Source organism: Mustela nivalis, assembly GCF_964662115.1.
Source record: "Mustela nivalis genome assembly, chromosome: 8".
In the NCBI taxonomy this organism is placed as follows: Eukaryota; Metazoa; Chordata; class Mammalia; order Carnivora; family Mustelidae; genus Mustela; species Mustela nivalis.
The window spans coordinates 139,210,023-139,233,817 of NC_139027.1; the positions used below are offsets into that span (position 1 = coordinate 139,210,023).

Here is a 23,795-nt window from a genome sequence, read left to right on the forward strand (position 1 = left end):
GCCGAGTGTTCAAGTACACAGGAAGCTTACGTGTGATGATCGAATCGCAAACACTCAGCGCCCCACACCTAGGAATGATGAACACACCGAGCTGAAGTGACGCGGGAAGGGGCCGGAGGGGAGCAGAACCACCTCAGAAAAATCTCAGTTGTTACAAAACACGAATAAAACGTGAGCCTTAAACATACTTCTTGCAGAGAAATACAAGCACAGTCATTAAAAAAAAAAAAAAAGTTGCATTGGAAAGGCATTCATATTAAGTTATAGACCATTTTTAGTAAACTCAACTTTTCTTAAGGTTGGATTATTTACCGAAGAGTCTACAAATCTCTACAAGCACATCTGTTTCAGCAAATTCTATGCATCGCAACACAAACTGAGGTGGTTTGTTTTTCCTTAGTGGAAAGCAAAGCTCTGCACAGAATACAAAATTCCAGGTGATAATTCTACTTGCTGCCTGGTCAACAGAGTTTAACTATATGACAACCTCAATTTCTAAACAATAAAAAAAAAAAAAAAAACACTAAAAATTATCTGTTACTGATGCGAAAACAGTATCTCCTATTTACTCAATATTTACTAAAGTAAATATTGAACACAAGATGGACTGACTGATTTTTGTTTCTCTTAATAGGTAGCCTCCACAGTTTATAAGCTCACGCTCCGCTGGGGCTGCCCGAATGCCACCCCGGTTACAATTTGAAATTCTCACACATGTACCTTATTTTCTTTGGCACGGTATAGATTCCTTCCTTTCTTTTTAAAGAATCAGCTCAGTGGAACTTGGGGGAGGGAGACAATATCCTGTATACCAGGAAATTCAATATATAGCTCCAGAAATTTTATTTTTAAGAAAAGGGAGAAAGAAAAGACGGACAAGAAAAAGATCCAAGGAAAGCACAGCAATAGCAACATGCCCTTTGCAGCCAGCTCTTGAACCCCAAATGGGCCACTCCTTCCTTCCTTTGTGCCTGCTTTCAAGATTAAAAATAGAAGCAAGAAAAATAACGTGAGCCTACACATTATACAGAATTTAATGAAACGTTTATAGAATCTCAAGTTATTCATGAAAACCATTTAAGTTCTAGAGCATCTTGGTCTAAATTTTAGAAGAATGAAATCTGAAACACCATAATTTAACCCCAAATCCCTGGCAAGTATATGGACTGATCGGGACTGCGGGTTCCTAGTCTCTGCTAAAGATCCTGAAGCATCAGCTAGCTGTAAAGTCAATATCCTGCATCTCAATGATCAATTTCCCTCCCGCATTCTTAAACGTAGGATAATAAATACACGTAAGAATGAAAAATCTTTCTTTCTGCCTCTGTCAAAGGCCTGTACGGATCTTTACGGATACAGTCACCTCAAGAAGGGGAGGGATAAGTGCCTGAGGAAAATTTCCAAGTACAGTTTACACAAAAGTACAATATTAGAAAGACTTCCATAAATCATTCTTCAGCAGATTTCCTTAACTATCACATTTTTCAAAAGTAAACAAATCGGGCTATATTTGCAGCAACTCCAAGTGGAGCATAAATTTAAATGATGTATTTGTTCTGTTCACTGATAGGAGGCTGATATTACGTTAGTATATTTTCTTCCTGTCAAGAGTTATTTACATATGTACATTATTTGTTAAAAATAAAATGTCAATACCATAAACTATATTTTACAGGAAAGCATGAGGGAAGCCAAATATGCAAGTCTCTGAAAGACTTAAAAGCTTCTAATAAACTACTTTATTTTAGGAGGAGGGGGCTTTAAATCATAGTCGGTCTGTCATGGAGAAGGCGATCTGGACCCCTGTGCCCAGCTGCCACGTGGTCCTACAACCCAGTCGCAGGCTTCCAGGTCAGCAGCCAGGGGTGCAGAGGGTGGTGCCCATCCCCGGGGCAGTCCCTGGGGCTGCACATGGGAAAGAGGTCATTTGAGTGCCTGTCCTCAAAGTTTCAGAGCTCTTTCCTCCCTCAGAAGGTATGACATGGTGAGACCCCTGACAAGCGGGGGCGAGTGGTCTGCGCCCACGTGCGGTGGGCCTGGGGTGCGTGGGAGCCCAGGGCGGTTAACTCCGTCCCTCCAGCAGTCGCACGTCTGCGGTGCCCCGACGCTTGGGTTCCAGGGTGGCAAAAAAGGACACATCCGGGTCCCGGTCGGACTGCAGGGCCAGGACAGTCTCCTCAACGACTTGAAGATGAGGGTTACCGGCATTTCTCAAGTACGCTGGAGAGAGAACACAGGAGTTTGGCTCATGTGCCCGTGCCCAGTGCTCCCAAACGCACCTGAGTGCTGGGGGTTCTGCAAACCATACCTCAGGACAAGGAAGCACTTGTATAGCATAACCAGACACGTGAGACCTTCAATGACTTTTGTCACAGTAACTTCCTAAATTTCAAAGATGGACTCCTGAGAACCTGTACGCATATTTTTAAAGTTATAATTTAAAAACTTCCCACGTTATCTTTCCTTTCCTCCACTAGGCAAGAACTGCACGTGCACGGAGGGCAGGAAGGGGCGCGGGTGGCCGGGAGGCGCGAAGCAGGGAGACAGGAGCCTGCGGGGTCGGGCTGGACACGGTGGGCTCCCCCTGCGCGCCATAGGCGCCACTGCAACGGCTGAGGGACACAGTCTCCCGCTCCGTCCTCTTCAGGACACAGTGACTGCTTCCAGACCTCCTGGGAATTAAGGCTGATGTTTGCTGCAGCTCGTGCTCTCTGCATCGTTAACATTTACAAAATTCTTCCCCATTTCTAGAAGACTGTGTGAAGTTCTGCATTTTAGCATGAAGCTTGTTAAATGTGAAAACTCAAACATTTTATAAATAACAAACTATTCTGCATAAAAGTTAATACATGGATTTATAAAGTCTGAAGCATGCGTGCAATTTCCTAGAGAGGAAGTCTGGCAGTGCACTGCCTGGTGAGCTTTAAGATGTGTAAGTTCGAAAAAACGGTCCACATACCCTTTTCCAGCAGCGTCTGCCGCAGAGCTTTAGCCAGCAGAACCCTCACGTTCGGCACCGGATCGGAGGCCAGGCTCAGGAGGCTGGGGAGCAAGTGTTCGACAAACTGCTCCACGGGGATGCATTCCTCGTCCACCACCGCCTGCCAGGACAGACAGCCACAGCCAGAGAATCGACACTTTTCCACAGTGGTCAGCGGTTTCTTCTAAAAACATACCCTTCCACGATTCCAAAGAAGTAATTTCGGGATCTGTGGGTCTGAGGACTGTGTGTGTGTGTGTGTATGTGTGTGTGTGTCCAAATCTTAAAATCTCAACCACTGAATTTGGTTAGAAACATAGTTAACAATTTCTAATTCCTTACCAAAGACTGGGTTCTAGGTGGTGTAAAATCTGATGGAAAAATAAAGGCTTCGAGTCAGACAGGCCTAGCTTCAAACCTAACTTGGTCACTTACTGGCTTCATGGCCTGGAATAAGCGGCTTCACCTGTCTGGGCCTCGGTTTCCCCATCTACATGAGGGGGATGTGCCGGGGACGGCAGAACATTTTGCAAAAAATCTAGCAAAGCACCCACCAATGAAAGCTGAGAGCCCTCCCCTCTGCTAGTCACCAGAACTCGGGTACCAGGCCTGTCTAGGGCGACCTGACCCCAGACTCCAGTGCAGGCCCGGCCCTCTCTGTGACCCCCTGACAAACACTGTGTCTGTGAGGACAAGCAGCATCTGCTCCCTGCCACTCTGACAGAACCCTGTGTCTCACTGCAGGCTATGGAAGCCAGAATGAGCCCAGTTTTACAGGGCAGGGAATTGGGGTCCCGTGAGGTGCCACCCACAGGCCACCGGGTCTGTGAGCACCAGCAGGGGCCGAGTCCCAGCCAGGCCTGTTCATTCAAAGTCCTGCAGACCTTCCCGCCACAGGGAGACAAGAGCACCAGGTGTTCATGAACTGTTTCTCACAAGTTGAGGCCACGCAGAGGTAGTGGCTCGTCACCTCTACAGCACAGACCCTCGCCAGCCCCCAAGGTCAGGCTCTCTCCCCAGAGCGCACTGAAATAACCATCAGGTGACGCCCCCCCTCCTTTGGTCTGTCTCATATCATGGGTTTTCTAAATCCTTAATAATTCGTGAAAGCGCACACACTCCCCTTTTTCCTGAAGAAAATTAGTGGGTATTTTTTTTCCTTTTGTCTCATCATGGATTTTCTAAATCTCAGATCAAGAATTAAAAAACAAAAGCAAAGAGATCTCATTTACCCCTTTCTCCACAAAATGACTGGACTGGCGTCTTCCTTACAGAAGTCTGTGATGGGAGGCCTGTGGTCTGGGAATTTGGCATTTCACCGGCCACCCACTGCCGGTTCAAAGCAGAGGGCCAAAATACCCTGTGATGCCCGGCCAGCCCGACAGGGGGCCCTGGTGAGTCCTTTGGTGGGGGAAGAGGGTATGAGGGTCAGCTAGAGTCCAGTAACAGCTTTACTGTCATATTGGCAAAGCTGGGTGATGGGTTCATGGGGAGTCCGTGCTGTTCCCCCACCTTTGTACATGCTTGAAAATGTGCATGGGAAAAAATTTAAAATTTTTTAAATAGCACATTAGCAGAAAAAAAAAATCCCGGCTTTACACTTGCTGTGCACTCTTGATCAAGTTACTTAACCTCTCTGGGCTTCAACTGCTTCACCCAAAACACCTGGTCTGAAAGTACATGGGTGTGACGTGTTTGATCCATGGCCGATTTTACCACTGAGGACCAGGTGTATGAGGAGTCCAAGAAATGGCAGCCATCGGCCCCAGCAAAACTGAACCTGCCCCATTTCCAGGACACAAAGTGGAGAGGGTGACGTGAGGTGCTGGACAGGCTGACATGAACTTCACTTCTAGAGGGATTCAGGAGCTCTGCCCAATTGCTGGCCCCGCCTTCCCTCCCAGGCGGCTGGCTGAGGGCTGGTGCCGGGAATGACCATGGCCTGGGACCGGGCACGGCAGATGCGGGGCTCTGGGCCTCGGCCTCACCTCACCAGATGGATGGTGCCGGCAGAGCAGGAGCTTCTAGAACACGCCCGGCACACAGGAACCACTCAGCCAGCATCTACAGGACGAATGCACAGACGGGTTGGGTAACCCTGGGCCAATCACTGCCTGACTGGGCCGATCACAATCTCCCGGGAGATAAAGGGGTTCGGTCCTCTGGTCCCCAAATTCCCAGCTGGTTTTTCAGGGCTGGGATTGTGTGTCTGGTGCATCTGGTATCAGTCCACAGCAACATAAGCCCAGGGGAGACTCCCCCCAGGCCGTGCTAACCTGACAAATGAAAGCGAAAGCTTGCCTTCCCACCCACTTCGCGCAGTGCCGGAACCTGATGACGAGCTCACTGATGACACTTAACCCCAGCGCGCTCTCACTGTGGGAGGAAAACTTCTGTAAAATGGCCACAACCTGTGGGAAATATCAGAAGAGCACATTTAAAATGCTGCCATCCATTTGAGTCATGAATCCTACTCAACGCAGAAAACACACATGTTTATGCACATTTAAAATGAATTTATAAGCAAGGGAGAAGGTTAATTTTTGTCACAGTCATCATTAGAACACAGAGGGGAAAGGATGTTAAAGTACATGGCAATGCACATATGCACACTCAGCCACGTGAAACCCTTCTTAGAAATAAAATTTAGAAAGGGCCCGGCATTAGAAAAATACATTCTTAATCTTAAGATTCCGATTTTTAGAAAATGGCCCCTTGCATAATAACTAAATCATTACCTTTCAGAACATGTCATTTTTGTAAACTTGTAATAGCATCAGAGTACCTTAGTAAACTGGAATTTTCAAGTGACACCCCCCCACACACGGTATTCAGCTGGTGTGAGCCCAAGTAAGACAGAACCAGTTCTCTACGTTGGAGCTCTTGCCCACTGACTGCTTTTCTACAAAGCCATGCTGTTGAGTCAAGCCCAGTCTGAGTTTAAAGGGAACACTGAGCCATGGTTTGAAGGGTTTCTCATGTAAAATGATTTATCTTTAATTTCTATCACTGAAACATACAGCTTAAAAAAAAAAAAAAACTATGCTATGTATTGATAAAACTGTAATACAGTTTACTAATTTCAAAATTTAAAGGCTGGTTTCCTAGGTATCCAGAGAAACCAAGGGCAGAAATCAAAGAAGTTAAAATGGAAGGAATAAATGTTCCTACTTCCAAAAATCACAAACAAAAAAACCATGATTCCTTACTAGTTTGAAGGAGATCCACCGAACTTCAGAAACTTTATCTGCACACAACTTTAAGGCAATATGCATTAAGTAATCATGAACATCATTGGGATTATAGAGCTCCAAAATGAGTATCAGCTGTCTGAAATTTTTAAAAAAGAAATAAATAAATAAATTATTGGGGGGTACCAAACAAACAAACAAAAAAACCTCCTTACTAATTTCTCTTTACTCTCATTTCGTCTTACAGGGAAAACTAGCCAGGCTGGGAGATAAGGCAAGTGAGACCCAGCACGACTTTCCGGCGGTGAAATGCCAAAAGCAGAAGCTGAGTGAAATGCCATGCAAAGAAAAGTGGAAAAAAAAATAAATCTCCATTCCTCATCTCGCACTCAAACAAATCAAACAAGAAGGAAATAAATTACACTTTGTAAAACAGAGGCCTTGGAATTTGTGAACAGGGACATTTCCCCGTGAGGTTATCGGCTGGAAAGCACATAAAACTTTGCAGATCAGATAAGGTAAAAATAGGCAGCGCTCGAGTTCCCAGAGACCCGGCACGCAGCCCGCGGCGGCCGAGCTCGCCCCGACCCGGCCTCGGCCCCGACCCGGCCCCGACCCGGCCCCGACCCGGCCCGACCCGGCCCGGCCCGGCCCGGCCCCGGCGGCGGGCCCCGCGCGAGCCTGCGCCCCCGCGCGCGGACGGTCCGCTTCGGGAGAACCGCGCCGGCCCCGCGCCCGGGGAGCGCCGCCGCGGCTCCCACTGTCTGCAAACCGGGACGCGGGAGCGGGAGGAAAATAAATGGCACCACCTCCACGCGGGCGGCGAAAGGAAATGAAAAAGAGATTGGAAGGAAGTTAGAACCAGAAACCAGGGGTGCCGGTGAATACTTTCATATCGAAAAGCTCTGTTTTCAGAAAAATGAGAGCAATATCACGGGCAGGGGGAGCACGGAATTCATATCAGCGGGCCCGGCTTCAATAACCACGGCCGAGATGGAAGATAGCCAGAGCTCCGAGATAACGCTGTGGGCGGCGCGAGCCCCGCCGGCCCGGCCCGGCCCGGCCCGGCCCCAGCCCCGGCCCCAGCCCCGGCCCGGCCCTGTCCCCCGCCCTGGGGTCCCCGGGAAGCGGGTCAGCCCGGCCCCCGTCCCTTGGTCGCGACCCTGGCCCCGGAGAAGCGGATCAGTCAGGCCCGGCCCCCAACCCCCAGCCCCCCAGCCCGGGCCCCCAGCCCCGGCCCCCAGCCCCGGCCCCCACCGCCGGCCCCGGGGAAGCGGGTCGCCCAGGCAGAGGCGGACCTGGCCGAGTTCCCGCGCACGGCCGCTAGAGGGCGCGAGGCTTTCATGGAAAACAGGGGCCTGTTTTCGTCTCCGAGTAAGCCGGGAACACGGCATAATGACTAAAAGCTCAATCTCTCAAATTAAGCATAATGATTAAAGATCACAGCAAAGAGAAAATCTTTTAGTTTGCCCCTGGCACAGGCCAAATCATATCCTGAATAGCTGCAAAAGCTTGATGGATTTCTACAGCAAAGACAATGATTGGAGACATTTCCAGTGGAGCATAAGAAAAATGAAAACTGAAGCTGGGGGAGAGACAGCCTGGGCAAGGGGCAAATGGCCACCCGGCCACCCACCACAGCCACCAAACCCGTTGGGCACTGTGCAGAACACGTGGCAAAGCACGGGGCACGCCTGGGGACGGAGACTTATTCAGAGCGGTGGCCGTTAGAGAAGAGCGCCCACCCTCTGCACCCCTCTGGCCAGCACAAGCCGGGATTAAATAAGCCCTTCACACACAGAATGACGCACAGAGAGCAGCCACCTTGGGCGACGTTTTTATCTAATAATCGTCTGGTCTGGGTGAGACCTTCCCCTGTCTCTCTCTGTCGCATCATGTTCTTTAGAAGCTGAAGTGCACACGCCACGCTGTGCCCTGCAGAGAGGGCTGCGCTCAGAATGTTCAGGAAAGCTCTGGCAAAAACTCTTCTGATTAACAGGAAAATATTGAAGAGTGGGTGATTCATCTTTTATTTGGTTCGAATAAATTGCCTTAGAGAACAGCAGAACACACTAATTCCACAGTGACTCGAGCCCTGTCTGCATCTGAAAATGAATGTCTCCCCGGAGACCGTGGTATTTGTAATTTAGAGCTTCGGAATTCACTTTATCCCTGAATAAAAACATAATCTCTTTATCCGCAAGAACACTATTACTGCTAGTTTAGAAATCAATTATAAGGTAGGGAAATTAAGAATTATTCCATCTAATTTGCCTTCTCATATCCCCAAACAGGTTTTACTTACTCTGCTAGTTCATATCGAAACCTCCAATTCCTGCTGTTATCGGTCACTACAAATTCTTGAAGCTGATAAAGATATTCTCTCCTCTTGTCTTCGTGAAGCAACTATTTTTTAAAAATGTATACATAAATAAAAATAGAGAGCCCCTCAAAATGACCCCAAATATACTGTCTGATCACCCTTGAAGTTCTGCACTTGTCCCTGGCAAGGACTGGGCATTCCCCTACTGCCCTGAACTCCATCCGTCACCCGGGGTGGCTGTGAATTAACGTTGCTGGGAACAGCTCTCACATGGACCCCTGAATGCTTCCCACCTCTCCCCCGGGGAGGGCCTGTGGATTTCCACATGCCCCCAGCTCTTTCTTCTCTCATAATTTCCTGCCTGCAAACAACACGTATGTGTGTGTGTTCCGAAGACAAGGCCGCTGCTGCTTCCCGGGGAGCTGGCTCTGCTCGCCTATGCCGGCACCACGAGGGGAAAGCTAGCCCAAGCCCAGTGCATCAGGCACCCCCATCCGTCAAGGGCAGCTCGTGGTCATGCAGATGCAAGTAATTAGTTTCTCCAGGTCATTTTTAAAGTCTTATTTTTACACTCATCATCCCTTTAGGAAAAAAATTAAGAAGGCAAGCAGGGAAGCAGCAATGTTTTGCAGAGAGCCCTTCAGGCAGAACTGAGACTGGGTTTCAGCTGGGCTCTTCCCCTGGGTGACTCTTGGCATACCGTGTGTGACCCAGAGGGCCTGGGCTCCTTCCTCCTCACAGAGCCAACGAGGCTACATGTCTACCATACTGCACAGAATTAGGATTCCAAGGGACAGGGAGATTACGAGGAAAGATAAAAAAAATATTTACCCATCACTACAAGAATACCCAGTGTCAAGCCTCCGGACGATACCCCTGAACCCAAGAAACCCAGACTACTGCTCCGGTTGTCCACGGACTCTTTCCACAGGCCGGGCTTTAAGAATTGCTTGGAAGAGGGAAGGTTTGTTTTTCCTTTTTAATCCTTCTTCCTACCTTTAGAAAATCATACAGGTGTTTAAGAATTCCTATTCGTACTTCATCCAGGTCCTTTAAAAATCCATTGAAGACAGGCACCAGGTCAGCAGCTGTGAGCTGGTCCCCGAGAATCACAGCCAGCTCGTGGATGGAGAAGGCCAGGGTCCGACGCACTTTCCACTGTCAGTGCGCAGGAGGACCGAGAAACCGCAGAAAGCAAGCACAAGGCCACATCACCAACAGAGTAAGTGGCCTTTCTAGAATAAACCTGATGCTGCCTGGGAACAGGCCGCCAAGGGCTTCGCCTCATCGGAGCCCCGTCAATATGCCAATGGCACCCGCAGCCGGTACTGGTAAGCCAGTGAGCCTCGCGCGTGCCCCTTTTCCTCCCCAGCAGATGGACCGCCCCATTTCCGTGGGTGCTTCTGAAAGGGCTCCTCTTACCTGCACATCGGAAGCCAGCGTTTCGTACGTGTCTCTCAGGCAGTGCCAATTTTGCCTGCCCAGGGTGAGTGCCACCCCCGGGAGGCTGTAGGCGCAGTGTTTGGCGATGTCAGTATCGACGGTCTGGGCGCGAGCAGGGTCGGTCATCGACACGTACTGATCTAGCAGGGGCTGAGGTATTATGTCCTGGGAAACAGTGGAGAAAGGAAACCATCATGCTCGCAGGGAAGAAGGAGCGTGCTCAAGAAAAACAAAGGAGTCTGGGATTTGGGGGTGAAAACTGCAAAGCAGAGACGTCAGGGGAAACCGAGGCCTTCCGAAAAGCTCGGGGCTCTAGATGGGTGGCCTTCTTGTCTGCAGGTGAAATTTTCAACTTGGACCAAATCATGCAAAGCAAGACCCACACTCATCTTTTCTCACTTCGTCTAACATTTGATGGCTCAGAGGACTGTCTGGGCACCAAGGCTGGGTTAAGTCTGATGCACACAGCTCTTGAGAATGGAAACGATCTGATCTTTTCTCGTAGCTGCCCAGCACCCAGAGCCCCAGCCGGGGCACGCTGTCAATGGCTTTTTCCAGCTGACGGGACAGCACCTTCCTATAACAACACCCACTTACTTCTCTTCTGTCAGGACAAGGCGATAAGATAATTTCAAACATTTAAGAGATCTTACATAGCACAAGAGCCTATCCACAAGAAAAAACAAAGCCAAACATAGGTCAATCAAAGAATCTGTCAAAAACTTTTCAGATTACGAGAAATGACTTGTAGAAATAGACACTAAATACGAACGCAATGCAGAGATGTCAGGTTTTTCTCCTATTTGACTTGCTTTATTAAAATACTGTTCTAGATTGTTCGAAAGATTTTAGCACTCCTTTAAAATCTGTTGTTTTTTTTTTTAATAAGTTAGAGAGGAAATATTAGCAACACAAAGAAGGAGTGAAGATATGTATTAATATTGACGGAAGAAAAATACCTAGTTCCCATGGCCGTTCGTAAATTTAACTCCCAGAAAAGGTGACATTTTGACTTTTCTTTTCGCTTTTCTTTGCTTTTCTTTTCAAGGAACAAACCTGTAATTTAGACTTATTCTCCTTAATTGGGGCGGGGAGATGCCTCTGCTCCGTCTCCAGACTGTCAACGGCTCCACCGCAGGGTCGGCCGGGGTCCTGCAGAGTTGATTGGACACGTTACCAACTTACCCCAAACACGGAGCCATTTTATCATTCTTCCTCAAAGAATCCGCTTTCAGTGCTGGAAATGACTGCCGCAGACCACGACTAGCATTTCCCTGGGAGCCAGGGGTCTCTCTCCAGATGTTAAAAAAGACAACTGCACAGGTATGGAGGGTGTGGTCAGGGATTTTAAGGGCCAAAGCAAACAGATATGATGCATTTTTCATCTCAAGACTGCTTGAGGCCTTTACAGAAGACAGGTGGATGTCCGTGAGAAGCCACCACTTGAGTCTGCACTGACCACTCTGAGGCCTAAGGTCCTGGGATGGTTAACCAAGACACAAACCATGCAGACGGCAGGGCAAGCAAGCGCATCCAGTACTTCTGGGGAGCTGGAGACGCGCAGCAGTGCGGACCCACCGGGAAGACGTGGCCCATAAAGGAGTATTTACCTGGAAAACTATCCTCGATTTTCACATGTACAAACACTTCTAATGTTTGCTGATGAACCTTTTCAGTAGGTTAACAATTAATATGAGCAAGAACACTCAACAGTGACATATTGGTCTCTGATCATTGATTACATTAGCGGAGATGAACCTGACCTTCTCCACCACCCATCACACGGGTCCCCACGTGCACTTGAAATGTCATACTGTCTACCAGCTTAATGGATCCTGACAAATCAGCTCAATATATGATCCAGGAAAGTCGATTAATACACCGATAGATGCTTCGTTTGCTCTGAGGCATGCTACCACAGCCTTCAATTCCCAAGATTTTCAGTGAAATATACTGCTTATTTTAATAGAGGACAGGATAAAACAGAAATATTTGGGCATGATAACCTAAGACCTCAATTTCTCCAAGTTCGTAACTTCATATACCTTAATGTGTAATAATCACTGTTCTTCTTTTGGGAGTTAATCTGATTCCAGAGTTTTCAGTGCAGTTGGCATTGTGAGGTCATCTCCCCCAAAAGCCACCGGGCAGTCAAAAGACACCAGCGAGAAGCAACCAACACCCCCCCCCAACCCCGCATCCCCCACAAAGGGCATCTCAAGACTCAGGTGGTGTGCTAAGAAGGCAGGGCAGAAAAACAGCGAGCAGGGTCAATGCCAAAGAGCCGAGTTAACCAGCCACCCGGCCTCAGCCACTCTTCTGTCGTCTCTGCGAGATGACACAATCCTTACCAACTAAGCTCTGGGAGTTTTTTGGTTCCTTTTCCTTCTTTTGCAAGTGGAAGCATCCTGACTGCTCCCAGTGGAACCGAAGAATCAAGCCACAAATTCAAGAGCCCTGACATCTTACAACATAAACCGAAGGTCGGCTTGCATGAGCCCTTCAAAAATCCTTCAGGCAGCAGAGCCAACTTGGAAGAATCTGCTCATTTCCCTTCCTCTCACTTCTGCACGTGACGAAGAAGCCTCAGTCCGATCAGGTCTCCACCACAGAGGACATAGCCATGCCTTTCTACCTAACCTGTGACTTCCACATTCTAGGCAACATGGGTAACAACCATTTTCTTGCCTATTTCTGAAAATAAACCAGCAAAATAGGTTACCCCCTCATTTTATACGAATCAAAGACAACCATCACAAACTCCTAAACATTTTATATTCAGGCTTCTAAGTGGGTCTTTTGTTTTGTTTCATTGGCACAGGCCTAGACGGGAAGGGAGGTGTTAAGTTCATTCTGTTGCTAGGATCCAATCATCCATCGCAGGATGGTGGGACAATCGGTACTCTGGCCTTAGAGACCACGGGCTTGAAGACATGACCCGCAACGGCACAGGAAAGGAGGAGATGCCCACGCGCCCAGGACTTGATGATCTTGGACCCCACCCGGATTTTAATTCTCTAGTCTCACTCTGGCCTGGGGAGGACCCCAGCTCAAAGCGGTCAGAGCCGGTCACTAGGAGTTCAGAAGGCATCAGAGCCTCCGCCCTCATGAGCTGGAAAGCTATGGAGACTGCCAGTGCCCGAGAGCCTCGGCCCCCACCCCTTCCTGGATGCCGAGTCCCCACCTCACAGGGCCGAGTTCCAGGCTGCATGATAAAAGCTGCTGAGCTGCTTTTCAAGTCTCTCCTCTGATGTCTGGCAGTACCTCTACTGGGGTGACCACGTGCCCAATGAGCATCGCCGGAGCGAGGGCTGGACGTGGCAGTCCGCCTGCTGAGGCCGAGGCTGGCTTTCAGCTCTAGGGGCCGCAGAACCCGCCTTGTAAAGCAGCAGGGAAACTGGCACATATATGGTCAATCCCCACAAAGACCCGAGACTCGACATCTTTGAAGAAGCAGGAAGGTGCTTGGGGTCTCCCCACTCTGTTTTGGTGGAGGAGAGTCAGGGTTATCAATCACCTGATTGATTGGTTGTCTCGTTATCCAAAACATGACCTTAAGAGTAAAATTAAATTTGCCATTTATCATCTCTGCCAGGATATAGTAATAAAAGAAAACGCAGCTCTGTGACCTCTGTCACGCCCTCCACGGCAGAGGGACAGGGCAAACACTCACTGTGCTTCGTAATATCCTGGGCTCCGAGGGCTCCTTCTGCGCTGAGGAAGCCGAGAGAGCCATGGGACTGTCAGGCGCAGGGCTGGGAGCTGCAACGGACCCCTCGTTCCGACCTTCCGTCCCCTGGTGCTCGGGCTCATTCACAGAGTCAAGCTGTGCGGCTCTCAGAGCAGCTGATAAGACCTGGACCTGAGCTGCAGGGAGAGAAGTTTGAAGAATTTTAATAACTTTATTTGGTTTGTAGGGATTCACTTGAGAAGGGTCTTTGCAACAAGCCAGTCTGGAAGCAGGTACGCCACACGCATGCACCGTCAACACATCTGTCCCGGCGGTGGGCGGGCCCTGGAGTCCTAGAATGAGCTCTCGGGGAGGTGGTGATATTTACGGCCATTAACTTTAACTATTCCAACTAAACGCCAGCCATGCACAGAGCATCAAATCTGAACTCGAAACGCCTCAGTGAGGACAGTCAGAGTTCACCTCCGTCATCTCTCACAGAAAGACAACGCGCTGTTCCGAAGGCCAGCATCCGTGAGGTCCACGCACTCCGTGAGGGGGTCCTGCTCCTCCCCACACCAAATACCCACAGAAATCGATCCATCTCTGTGCACAGAGATGAGTACAGATCTCGCTCACCAAGCCCCAAGGACTATTCATTTGTCCACCGCGTGACTGCCCGAGACCCTCCTAACAGCAGATGACAAATTTCACACACTTTTCTGTAAAAACAATCTGATGTCCATCTCCAGATACACACACACACACACACACACAAAATAGTGCCTACATCCTGCTTTCTACAAGTTAACTTCAACAGACCTCAAGATTCATTAAAATGTTCAGAGTTCATAGCTAACTCCCCACTCAGCCCAGGACAAGATCCCACCTCCCTAGTGCAACCCACCAGGTCCTTCCCGATGGCCCGAGTCACGTCTCCAGCTGCAGCCAGTCCCCAAATCCCCAACATGCTGTTTATTTCTGAAACTTCTGGGGTCACGGATCGATCTGAGCTCTGACAAAAACTATGGACACGAGGCACGCACACACAGGCAAGATTTTACAAATGATTTCAAGGGCCCTCCCCATCCTCTGCAGTGCATTCCTAGCTGTCACCTTTTGGGGCCCACATGAAATGCCTCCCGCTCTGCAAGGTCTTCTCCCAGACACTCCCTCTGGCGCCAGGCGTCCCACCCTGTGCCGGCACAGCGCGTCACACAGCCTCCCGCCCCAGCCCCCGCCACAGCCTGTGCTGGTGGCAGTGTATGGAGCTCCTTCCACAAAACCATGTGCCTGTCACTGCTGCCTAGCACCCGGCCTGGGGCCCAGCACTGACATGAACGCCGTTTTAGAAATGTGGTTTCCAAAAACAGACCTTTGTCTATAGCTATTAGAAGTGATATGTTACATGTGCTCATTCCTTCGGCAACCATTGACTTAATTTCCTTTATAAATTTAAAGAGAAAGAATAATCACAGGACTAACTTGATTTTCATATTTCCTTTCCCGAAAGCTTCACAAATCTTTGCCCGGCAACAGCAGCAAGTGTTGTTTTTCCCGATCTCCCCAACCCAAGGAAGAATACAAATATAGCACTGTTTAGAGCAAGAGGAGGCGTGATAATGGATATGGATCGCGAGGCTGGCTCCCAGATCAGACGCTCAGTGGGAGCACTAGTCATAACATGAAAAACACCCCAAAGAAGTTGTACTTTCGCTTGCTGTACAAAGACAAAAACCTTAAAGTTTGGCTCAGGGCTGAGCTAATAAGCTCCGAAAGGAGCATCATCCTTAGTTGTTCGTACCTAGAAAAAGCCCCATCACATAGGAAGTGATGTAAGAGCGTCTGAGGAGCTAATAAAATTTCCAGCGCTACAGATACACCCCCACGCTACCTGCCATCCTCGCTGAGCGACCTTCAGCCTCGCACAGCTGCCCTGCACAGAGGTCCCCAGGGCTACAGTGGCGCTGAGGCCGAGAGACCCTCTCCTGGCCATCCGTGCACAGTGCACACGAAGTGAGCACACATACACACACGCACACGTACACGCAGGCGCAGCGGCACATGGCCTAGCCAGCACACAACCCTCAGATCCCCTGTTTCCTCCTCCATCATGGCAGACAATGCTTACCTTGAACATCGGGATCATTCATCAGACGCTCCTGCAAACTATCAAGGACTTTCTGAATCTCGCTCCTGGCCACGCAGCTGTGCTGCACAGTCTCGGGCCTGCTACAGCCCTCCTCCTGGGGCCCAGCCTCACTCAGAAGCAGCTCTAGGTCCTTGCTTATGTCAGGGAGAGGAGTTCGCCAATAAAAGAAATTACTGAATACATCCTCAGGACCCTCTGGGCAGGTAGAGGAGCCTGGTCCAGGGAGGCTGTGGATGGGGAGGTCACTCCCAGCAGGGAGCTTCAAGGAGGCACTGGTCGCCGGGGAAAGCCTGGTCAACTCGGCTCCAGCCAAGGCAGAGTCTTCTAATGAGTCTGCCTTGAGGCCATCAGAGCTAACGACCCGCTGGAAATCACCGGTTTCCACTGGCGTGCCTCCTGTGGGCAGGTCTGGCTCCGTATGCACCGGCTTCGTGGAACTAAGGGAAGATGGAGGGAGTACTTTTAGCACCATGTAATGGACTGGAAGTAAAATGGGAGAACGTGAGCCCCACATCCTCCCAAGCCCCGTCCTCCTCTCTACCTGGCCATCCAAACTCCTAGGGCCAGAAGCTCATAATCTCACAAGAGCATAAAAGGTCCAGTCAGTCCCCACTGCCCCCCTCCTCGGGAGTATCATGCGTGCTGAAGATGCCATGCAGACGTTCAGCCAGTCCCTCCGTTCTGTCCCAGGGGTGGATGAGCCCAGGCGTCTGCCTTAGTGGGCAGAATACAGGCACTCCCTGCCGTCAGTACCTCCACCAGGGGGCAGCCACTGGGACACGAAAGCCACCGAAACCACTGGGAGAGTCCCGAGGAAGAGGTGCCGCACACAGGCCGGACACCAGCAGGAGCTCAGTGAATTTGGGTGGAGATGGACAGAGGGGAGGGAGCACCAATGGTGAAAAGATGGATACCCTCTGAGCTGTGCGGCACTACTCTCCTGCTCCACTAGGACATTAGCACAGGAGAGCCACTTAGCGATGACCTCAGACAGTCTGGCTGGTGTGTGCCGGTCGACCTCCGAGGAAAGATGAAGAACTCCAAGATCAATCACCTAGAACTTACTAGAAAGGCGGGATAGCATCCACTAATAGTGGGTCGGGACTGTCACCTGTGCGTGCAGATAACATCCTGGGTTTATGGGCATGTGACACCAGGGCACAAACAGCCATTTGGGAGACCTCACATCTTGCCTATGTAAATTATCCAAAGAACTTCATTAATCAAAAAGTAAGAGAAAGTTTCCTTTACAGGTTATTTAATCACTACCCTCAATGAATATTTTATCTAAATTTAGGAGACACAGTAGCTTCATTATTTATAACCCAGTAGTCATGTTTCAAAATCATTATTGCAATTACTTTTGCTTCTTTACATAATTAAAGCTCTAATATCCCATCTTGCCCAGAAGGTCACTGTTACTAAAACTCCAGACAAGATAATTGCTAAAATTTTAGGTGGACGCTTGAGGTGCCGTGTGGGCCCTGGTAATTATCCTGCTCAGAGCTCACCAGGCTGAGAAAGTGTTGCCAGAACTGCCCGCACAGGGGGCCCCGGAGGGGAGATCAGAGTCCAAATCCTGAGCCGGTGGTCGGATGCTCAGGGTGCCATCTTCTCGAATACAGAGGCCGGCCCTGGAGGGATTTGCGAAGGTGGAAATGAAGGGGCCCAGGGACTGGAAGGCGGCCTGGCGCACCTGCAAGCAGAGAGCACAGCGCAGTGAATGTGGCATTGGCCAGGTCTGACCCCCGGCCGGGCAGCTGGCCGACCACCTGGGCAAGTCGCTGCCTGCCGAGTTATGTCCGAACAGATCTACTGCTGTCTAAGTTGTCCTCCAAATCCCAAATCAACTATTTGCAACAGAAAATCAAAAAAACCTTAGTACCATTGTGCAGTTTTTATACTTTTGGAATTTTAATTCCACATCAAATAAGTCCAGACTCCATAAAGCGCCTGAGCAGACCACTACTGATCGTGACGGCACGTGTGCGGAAGGAACAGCGAAGGGAACTCTCCGGTTAGCATTTCCCTGCACACGTCTCCGCTCTTTCATGGCCGGTCACTACAAACGTGAGGTTGTGTGCCACGTGCCACCTTCTTCACAGGCACCCAGGCTTTGGAGATTTCAAGTGCTCCGATCCCCACGAGGTCTAAGTAAGCCAAGTAGGAACCGAAAAGACAAAATACACAGTCCCAAGTCCAGAGGCCAAGCTGAGGCCAGTCAGGGAGCGGCGGCTGGCGGCCAGCACTGCCAAGCCGCCCACACTTACCCATCGGCAGGGGTCGCTGATGAGTTTGATGAATAGGGGTGACAGCTGGGCTCTGCGGACCTCGGGCGACACGCTGTAGGACACCGCCATGAAGCACTCTGCGCAGGCCTTCCGCATCCCCCAAACACTGTCTGAGCAGAGCTCAAAAAACTTTGGGATCTACCAAAGCAAATAAAATCATGCTGCTCAAACTTGGTTACCCTGAGGAAGGGCAGAACCTTTTTAAATGATGTAATTAAGGCAGAGCCATAAATATATGGGAAATATATACTAGTCTAAAAGGAATCATTTGAGGCAAAAAGAAATGGTAAGAATAAAGAAACATTTCCTTTACCTTTGAATTCTAATAAATGACTTGGTTAAAGGCTAATACTCATATAGCAAGTGCTATGTGAATTATATAGAGAAAAATTGTGAGATGACTTTGAGATTGAGTAGATATCCCAACTAGCTCACCCATCCAGGTAGTAGGATCTTTGAGTGGGGTCCTTTAGTGATAGAAGGTACAACTGATAGTAAAGCAAATAATTCCTGTTCACAGAAATGCAAATTGTGTCCCAACGGAATGCACTTGATTCTCACCCTGGATGTGGAACAGTTCTGAATCCCCTGCAAGGTCATCTCAGTATCCCTTGGTCTGACCGTACATGTGTGGTACTTTGAGTTCTCCATTAAGCCAGGTGTTGGACACTACTGTTTCCCTTGTGAATAAATGACTTAAATAAAGTCTTTGGCATGTTCTCTTTCTATCTATATGAAGGTCATGATCACATCGTCTTTTAAAATTTATCCTTTAATGGAGCGCCTGGGGGGCTCAGTCAGTTAAGCATCCGACTCGATTTCGGCTCAGGTCATGATCTCAGGGTCATGAGATCGAGCCCCACATCAGGCTCTACACTGAGTGTGCAGCCTGCTTAAGATTCTCTCTCTCTCTCTCTGCCCATTCCCCCAGCTCCCATGCTTTCTTTCTCAAAAATAAATAAATAAATAAATAAATGTTATCATTTAAAAATGAGGCTGTTTTTTATATCCTAATGTAAAATCATCAGCCAAAATGATCCACAAATGGGAACATATACTCATGGAAATGTCTTCCCACAGGAAGATTGCTATGTTGGCCACTGCTGTTCTTCCTTCAGCTACATTAAGTGGAAGACAATACTCGCTGTACATTCGGAACAACAACAAATTATTTTGGGGTCATAACTATGTTGACATGGCTTGCACTTGAAATAAAATAAAATGAGCTTCTGAACTTAAATTTAAAAATCGATTTAAAGAGTATGCTCTTTTGAGGTTAAATTCTAACCATACAGGTTAGATGTCCCGACCAATAAAAATCCTGTCCAATAAAAGTCCAATAAAAATACAGGTTGGATAGCCTGTCAAATAAAAGTGGTAAGCACTCAGTTAGCATAGCTCTGCGTAGGCACCAGGGAAACAGAGATGAACATGATAAGGTGAAGATCCCACATCAGCAAAACTATAATGAGGTGTGATAAGAGACCAGCACGTACGCTGAGCAAAATGTTATGGGGATGCTGAAAAGGGAGAAATGAATTCTCTCTGGCACAGTGGGTAGATGAGTCCAGACAAGGGGAGAACTTGACAGAGGCATATGCACCTTCAAGCTGGGTTTGAAGTGTGGGTCCCACCAGGTGGGGAAGACACTGGAAAGAGAGGGGCAGTAATGAGCCGAGGTGTGGAAGGGGGAAAAGCAGGAAGCCTCCAGGGAGCTGAAAAGCCATCCACTGGCTAGTGAAATGCTTCTCTGCCCTGCTGTGCATCAGAATCATGAGGGGGTTTTGCAGAAATGCAGACCCCTGGGCTTTACCTGCCTCCGTGCCTCCCTGCCCATCCCATGATTTAGATGCATGGCCAAAGGTGAGACCTGCCCAGGCCGGCGCAGTGTTAAGACCTGAGGAAGACAGCCGGCAGTGAGGCTGGAAAAGCACTTATGAGGGGACCCGGAAGGCCAAAAAGGGTCTGGATTTTAACCCGTAACCCAGAAAAACCCCACTTGTCTTGATGACCAGGAGCGAGATGGTAGAGCAATGTTCTAGAAAGAGCAGTGGAAAAGAGACAGATAAAGTGGCTTCGACAGTGAGAAGAAACCAGGGAAAGCGACCAGTTAGGAGGCGACAGCAAAAGCCCACAGGAAAGTGGGCTGGGGCGACAGCCCTGTTGTTCCATGGACCAGCTGCCTAATGCTCATGAAAAACGTTGGCTTTGGAAGTCAAGAAATTTAGAACTGATGAATGCAAAATTGAGCTGTCATTCCAAAGTAACAGATTCATAAATATAAAACTTCAAGCCGATTTTAAAAGTGCCCTAAGAAATGCACTATAGCAATTACGAGTGGCAAAACTTCACATACCAAAAATTTCTCAGTGGCTTCTTGTCCAACGGCATGACAAATATCACCAAAATTTGTAGCACACACCTTAAAAAAGGCAAGAGGCATACCCATTATTCTCTGCTTCCTTTTTGTCTTACCAAATTGTGACAGCTAACAAGAAGCCTCGGGGGCAATGACCCCTCTAGTCGGGCGGCCAGCAGGCACTTACCAAGCCTGCCGCCCACACGGCCCAGCCTAGTGCCTCCAGTGCATTGGAAACCGAAAATTTACAACACAGTACCAAATCCCTGCACTTTCTGGCTCCTAATTGATCTCCATACATAATGCATTTGGTTAGCAATAAAGCGAAAGAGACCCTTAACATTCTCTGCATGGCAAATGAGGCCTATCTTTCTTGCCGATGCGTCATGAGGAGAGACCAGAGGGAAGAGGAACAGTCACGCAGCACGGAGGGGGAGGACGAGGACGGGGAGGCTGTTGGGGGAGGTGCCTAGTGGCCTTAGAAAGGGTTAGGTAAGAACCTGGTAACCAAATGAACAAGCAACTAAAAGGGAAAGGGAGGCAGGGGCTCGCTTTAGACGGTACGGCCAAGGTAAGAGGGTCCCAGAGCAAAGCAGGCTGGGAATCGAAAGACCAAGCATGTCAGGGCGATAGCATCTAACTGCAACCAGCGAGGTCCCAGGGCTGGTCCCCCCATGTCTAACAGCAACGGGCTTCCTCTCACAGGATCCCGTCTCCGGTCCCTACATGCGCCCTGGTTTCAGTAAAAATGGGTGACGCTGCCCACACATTTGCCTCACTCAGGTCCCAGGGGCCACATGTCTCTTCCAGCCTGTGTCTACTGAAGAAGTCAGGACACTTCCAAGGAAACGATTTTGAACTGTCTAACGTTCTGAATTTTTCAAGTTTTGAGACTCTATGTTCCAACCTTCCGAACTTGAAAGAACTTCCCGTCACCACACAATTCGCAGAATCGAGGGAGCAGCAGGTGTTTGACGGTGCTCTTATTCAGCACGGAAACCAGTTTGCAGATTAGCTATAGATAAGAGAAAAATTAGAGTCACTTGAAATACCAAAGCACGTGTATTGCACGTAACACTAATTAAATTGCAAAAGCTGATATTCAAAATATTGCCAAAATAGCCAGGAAGTAAACACAGAGAACACCTTCCTTTGAGTTTTGTCAAGTGATAGGATCAATAGAAGGCTAAGAAGTCCTCAAGGTTTACTCCAATAAGGGTCCGTCTAAGGCTCAAGAGTCGCCATTTGCCAGGTGCCCAGTGTACATCTGAAACTTCAACGAACACTTTGTGTGTACTGACCATTTTACTTTCCCCAAACCCTATGACCTGGGTATGACCAATCCTCACTTTTGCAGATAAGGACACTCCAAGAGGTTTAAGTGATATGACCAAAACCCAGCAGTGGTGAGGCGGAATGCACAGTGACAGCTGGTCAGAGAGTAAAAATGACTGGTAGGCAAGCCAGCAACTGCCCTACTGGGTATTCACCCCCAAAATACAAACACAGGGGCGCTTGGGTGGCTCAGTGGGTTGGGCCTCTACCTTCAACTCGGGTCATGATCTCAGGGTCCTGGGATCAAGCCCCGCATCGGGCTCTCTGCTCAGCGGGGAAACTGCTTCCCCCTCTCTCTCTGCCTACCTCTCTGCTTACCTGTGTGCTCTCTCTCTCTCTCTGTCAAATAAATAAATAAAATCTTAAAAAAAAAAACAAAATACAAAAACACTAATTCAAGTGGATACATGCCCCTACAGACTATGTTTATTGCAGCATTATTTACAGCCAAAGTATGGGAGCAGCCCAAATGTCCACTGACTATATACTATATAGATGACTGTATACAGAAGATGTGGTGTGTGTGTGCGAATGTGTGTGTGTGTGTGTGTGTATCATGTATAAACACACATATATACATGAAGGAATATTACACAGCCACCAAAAAGAATGGAATCTTGCCATTTGCAATGACGTGGATGGAGCTAGAGGGTATAACGCTAGGTGAAATAAGTCAGAGAAAGACAAATACCATATCATTTCACTCATATTTGAAATTTAAGAAACAAATGAGCAAAGGAAAAAAAAGACAGAGAAGCAAAACCACGAAACAGACTCTTCCTAACTATGTAGAACAAACTGATGGTCACCAGAGAGGAGTTGGGTGGGGGGATGGGGAAGTAGGTGATGGGGTGAAGAAGTGCACCTGTCACGATGAACACTGGATGATGTATGGAAGGGCTGAGTCACTGGATTGTATGCCTGAAACTAACATTATACTGTATGTTAATATGCTGCAATTAAAATAAAATAAATAAAAGAAGAAGAAAATGTCTGGTAGGCACTGGAGAGTGACCAAGTGCTGGTGGAAACTACCGGAAAGCAAATCCTTAAGAGAAGGAGCCATGCTGAGGGAAATGTGCATTGCTCCTGCTTTTCTGTCCAAGCGCACCCCCTGTTCTGCATGGCTATGCAGTGTGGCTGGACCCCAAGCAGAAGTTACAGCTTTACTGGCCTGAAAAGTCAGAGAACGAAGAGTGAGGTTGCCTGCCAAAGCAGCCAAAACATGAGGGTAGAAATCCTGGGAAGGAAGGAAGGAGGGAGCTAAAAAAAGAAAAAAGGGAGAGCCCCAAATCTGTGATTAAATACCACTCTAATCCGTGGCTGATCTCAGAGCCCTGCATACACAGAAGAGAGGGTGGGGTTCACAGGAGAAAGCCAATTGCTTGAAGGCAGAAGGAACTTAGTGCTTTTAGCTGCTGGCTATTATTACAGGAGAAAGAGAATCTGAACCCTTTGCTAGAACAAAGTCAATATTCTTCGGAAGAAAATAACAGAATCCAGAGTTTCTACAGTGTTTCATCAGGAAGCTAATAAGAGGCAATAAAAAATTCATAGACATTATATTTATCATGATGAACACCGAGTAATGTATAGAATTGCTGAATAACTACAATGTTCATCTGAAACTAATATAACTTTGTGTGTTAATTACAGTGGAATTAAAATTTAAAACTTTTAACATTGAAAAAAAAAAAACAGGTATCTAGGAAAAAATATCCATAGACATGAGAGGAAATAGGAAATAGGAAATGTGACCCATAGCCAAGAAAAATATGTTTGTTGAAAAAGAAAACTCACAGAAGATCCAGACATTAGCATGAGCAGACTTTTAAAAAGGTGTTAATGCAGCTGTTTTAAGTACACTCAAAGACCGATAGGAAATAGTTAACTGCATGAACAGAATGGAAATCTCTTCAAAGAAATGGAAACTATAAAAAGAATCAATCAAGCCTGGTGGTAATAAGACAGTAACTTGGTCCAACATACCCTCCGGCACATAACAATTACAGAATCTTGAAAAAAAAATTAAAAACTACCATTTGAGAGCC

At 48.2% G+C, this 23,795-nt stretch overlaps 1 protein-coding gene across 1 annotated transcript; it reads right to left on the minus strand.

Annotated features, from left to right (window-relative positions):
• Positions 1 to 1,018: 1,018 nt before the first annotated feature.
• Positions 1,019 to 21,419, minus strand: LOC309872519 (serine/threonine-protein phosphatase 4 regulatory subunit 1-like). Its single transcript, XM_082746731.1, has 14 exons — positions 21,317 to 21,419; positions 20,407 to 20,472; positions 18,030 to 18,188; positions 17,271 to 17,455; positions 15,739 to 16,196; positions 13,611 to 13,804; positions 10,994 to 11,089; positions 9,917 to 10,102; positions 9,491 to 9,652; positions 8,477 to 8,577; positions 6,190 to 6,310; positions 5,257 to 5,391; positions 2,960 to 3,101; positions 1,019 to 2,220 (listed from the first exon to the last, which is right to left on the minus strand). Exons 3-14 carry the CDS (start codon positions 18,144 to 18,146, stop codon positions 2,063 to 2,065), a joined length of 2,055 nt encoding a protein of 684 aa, XP_082602857.1. The 5' UTR covers positions 18,147 to 18,188; positions 20,407 to 20,472; positions 21,317 to 21,419; the 3' UTR covers positions 1,019 to 2,062.
• Positions 21,420 to 23,795: the final 2,376 nt, after the last annotated feature.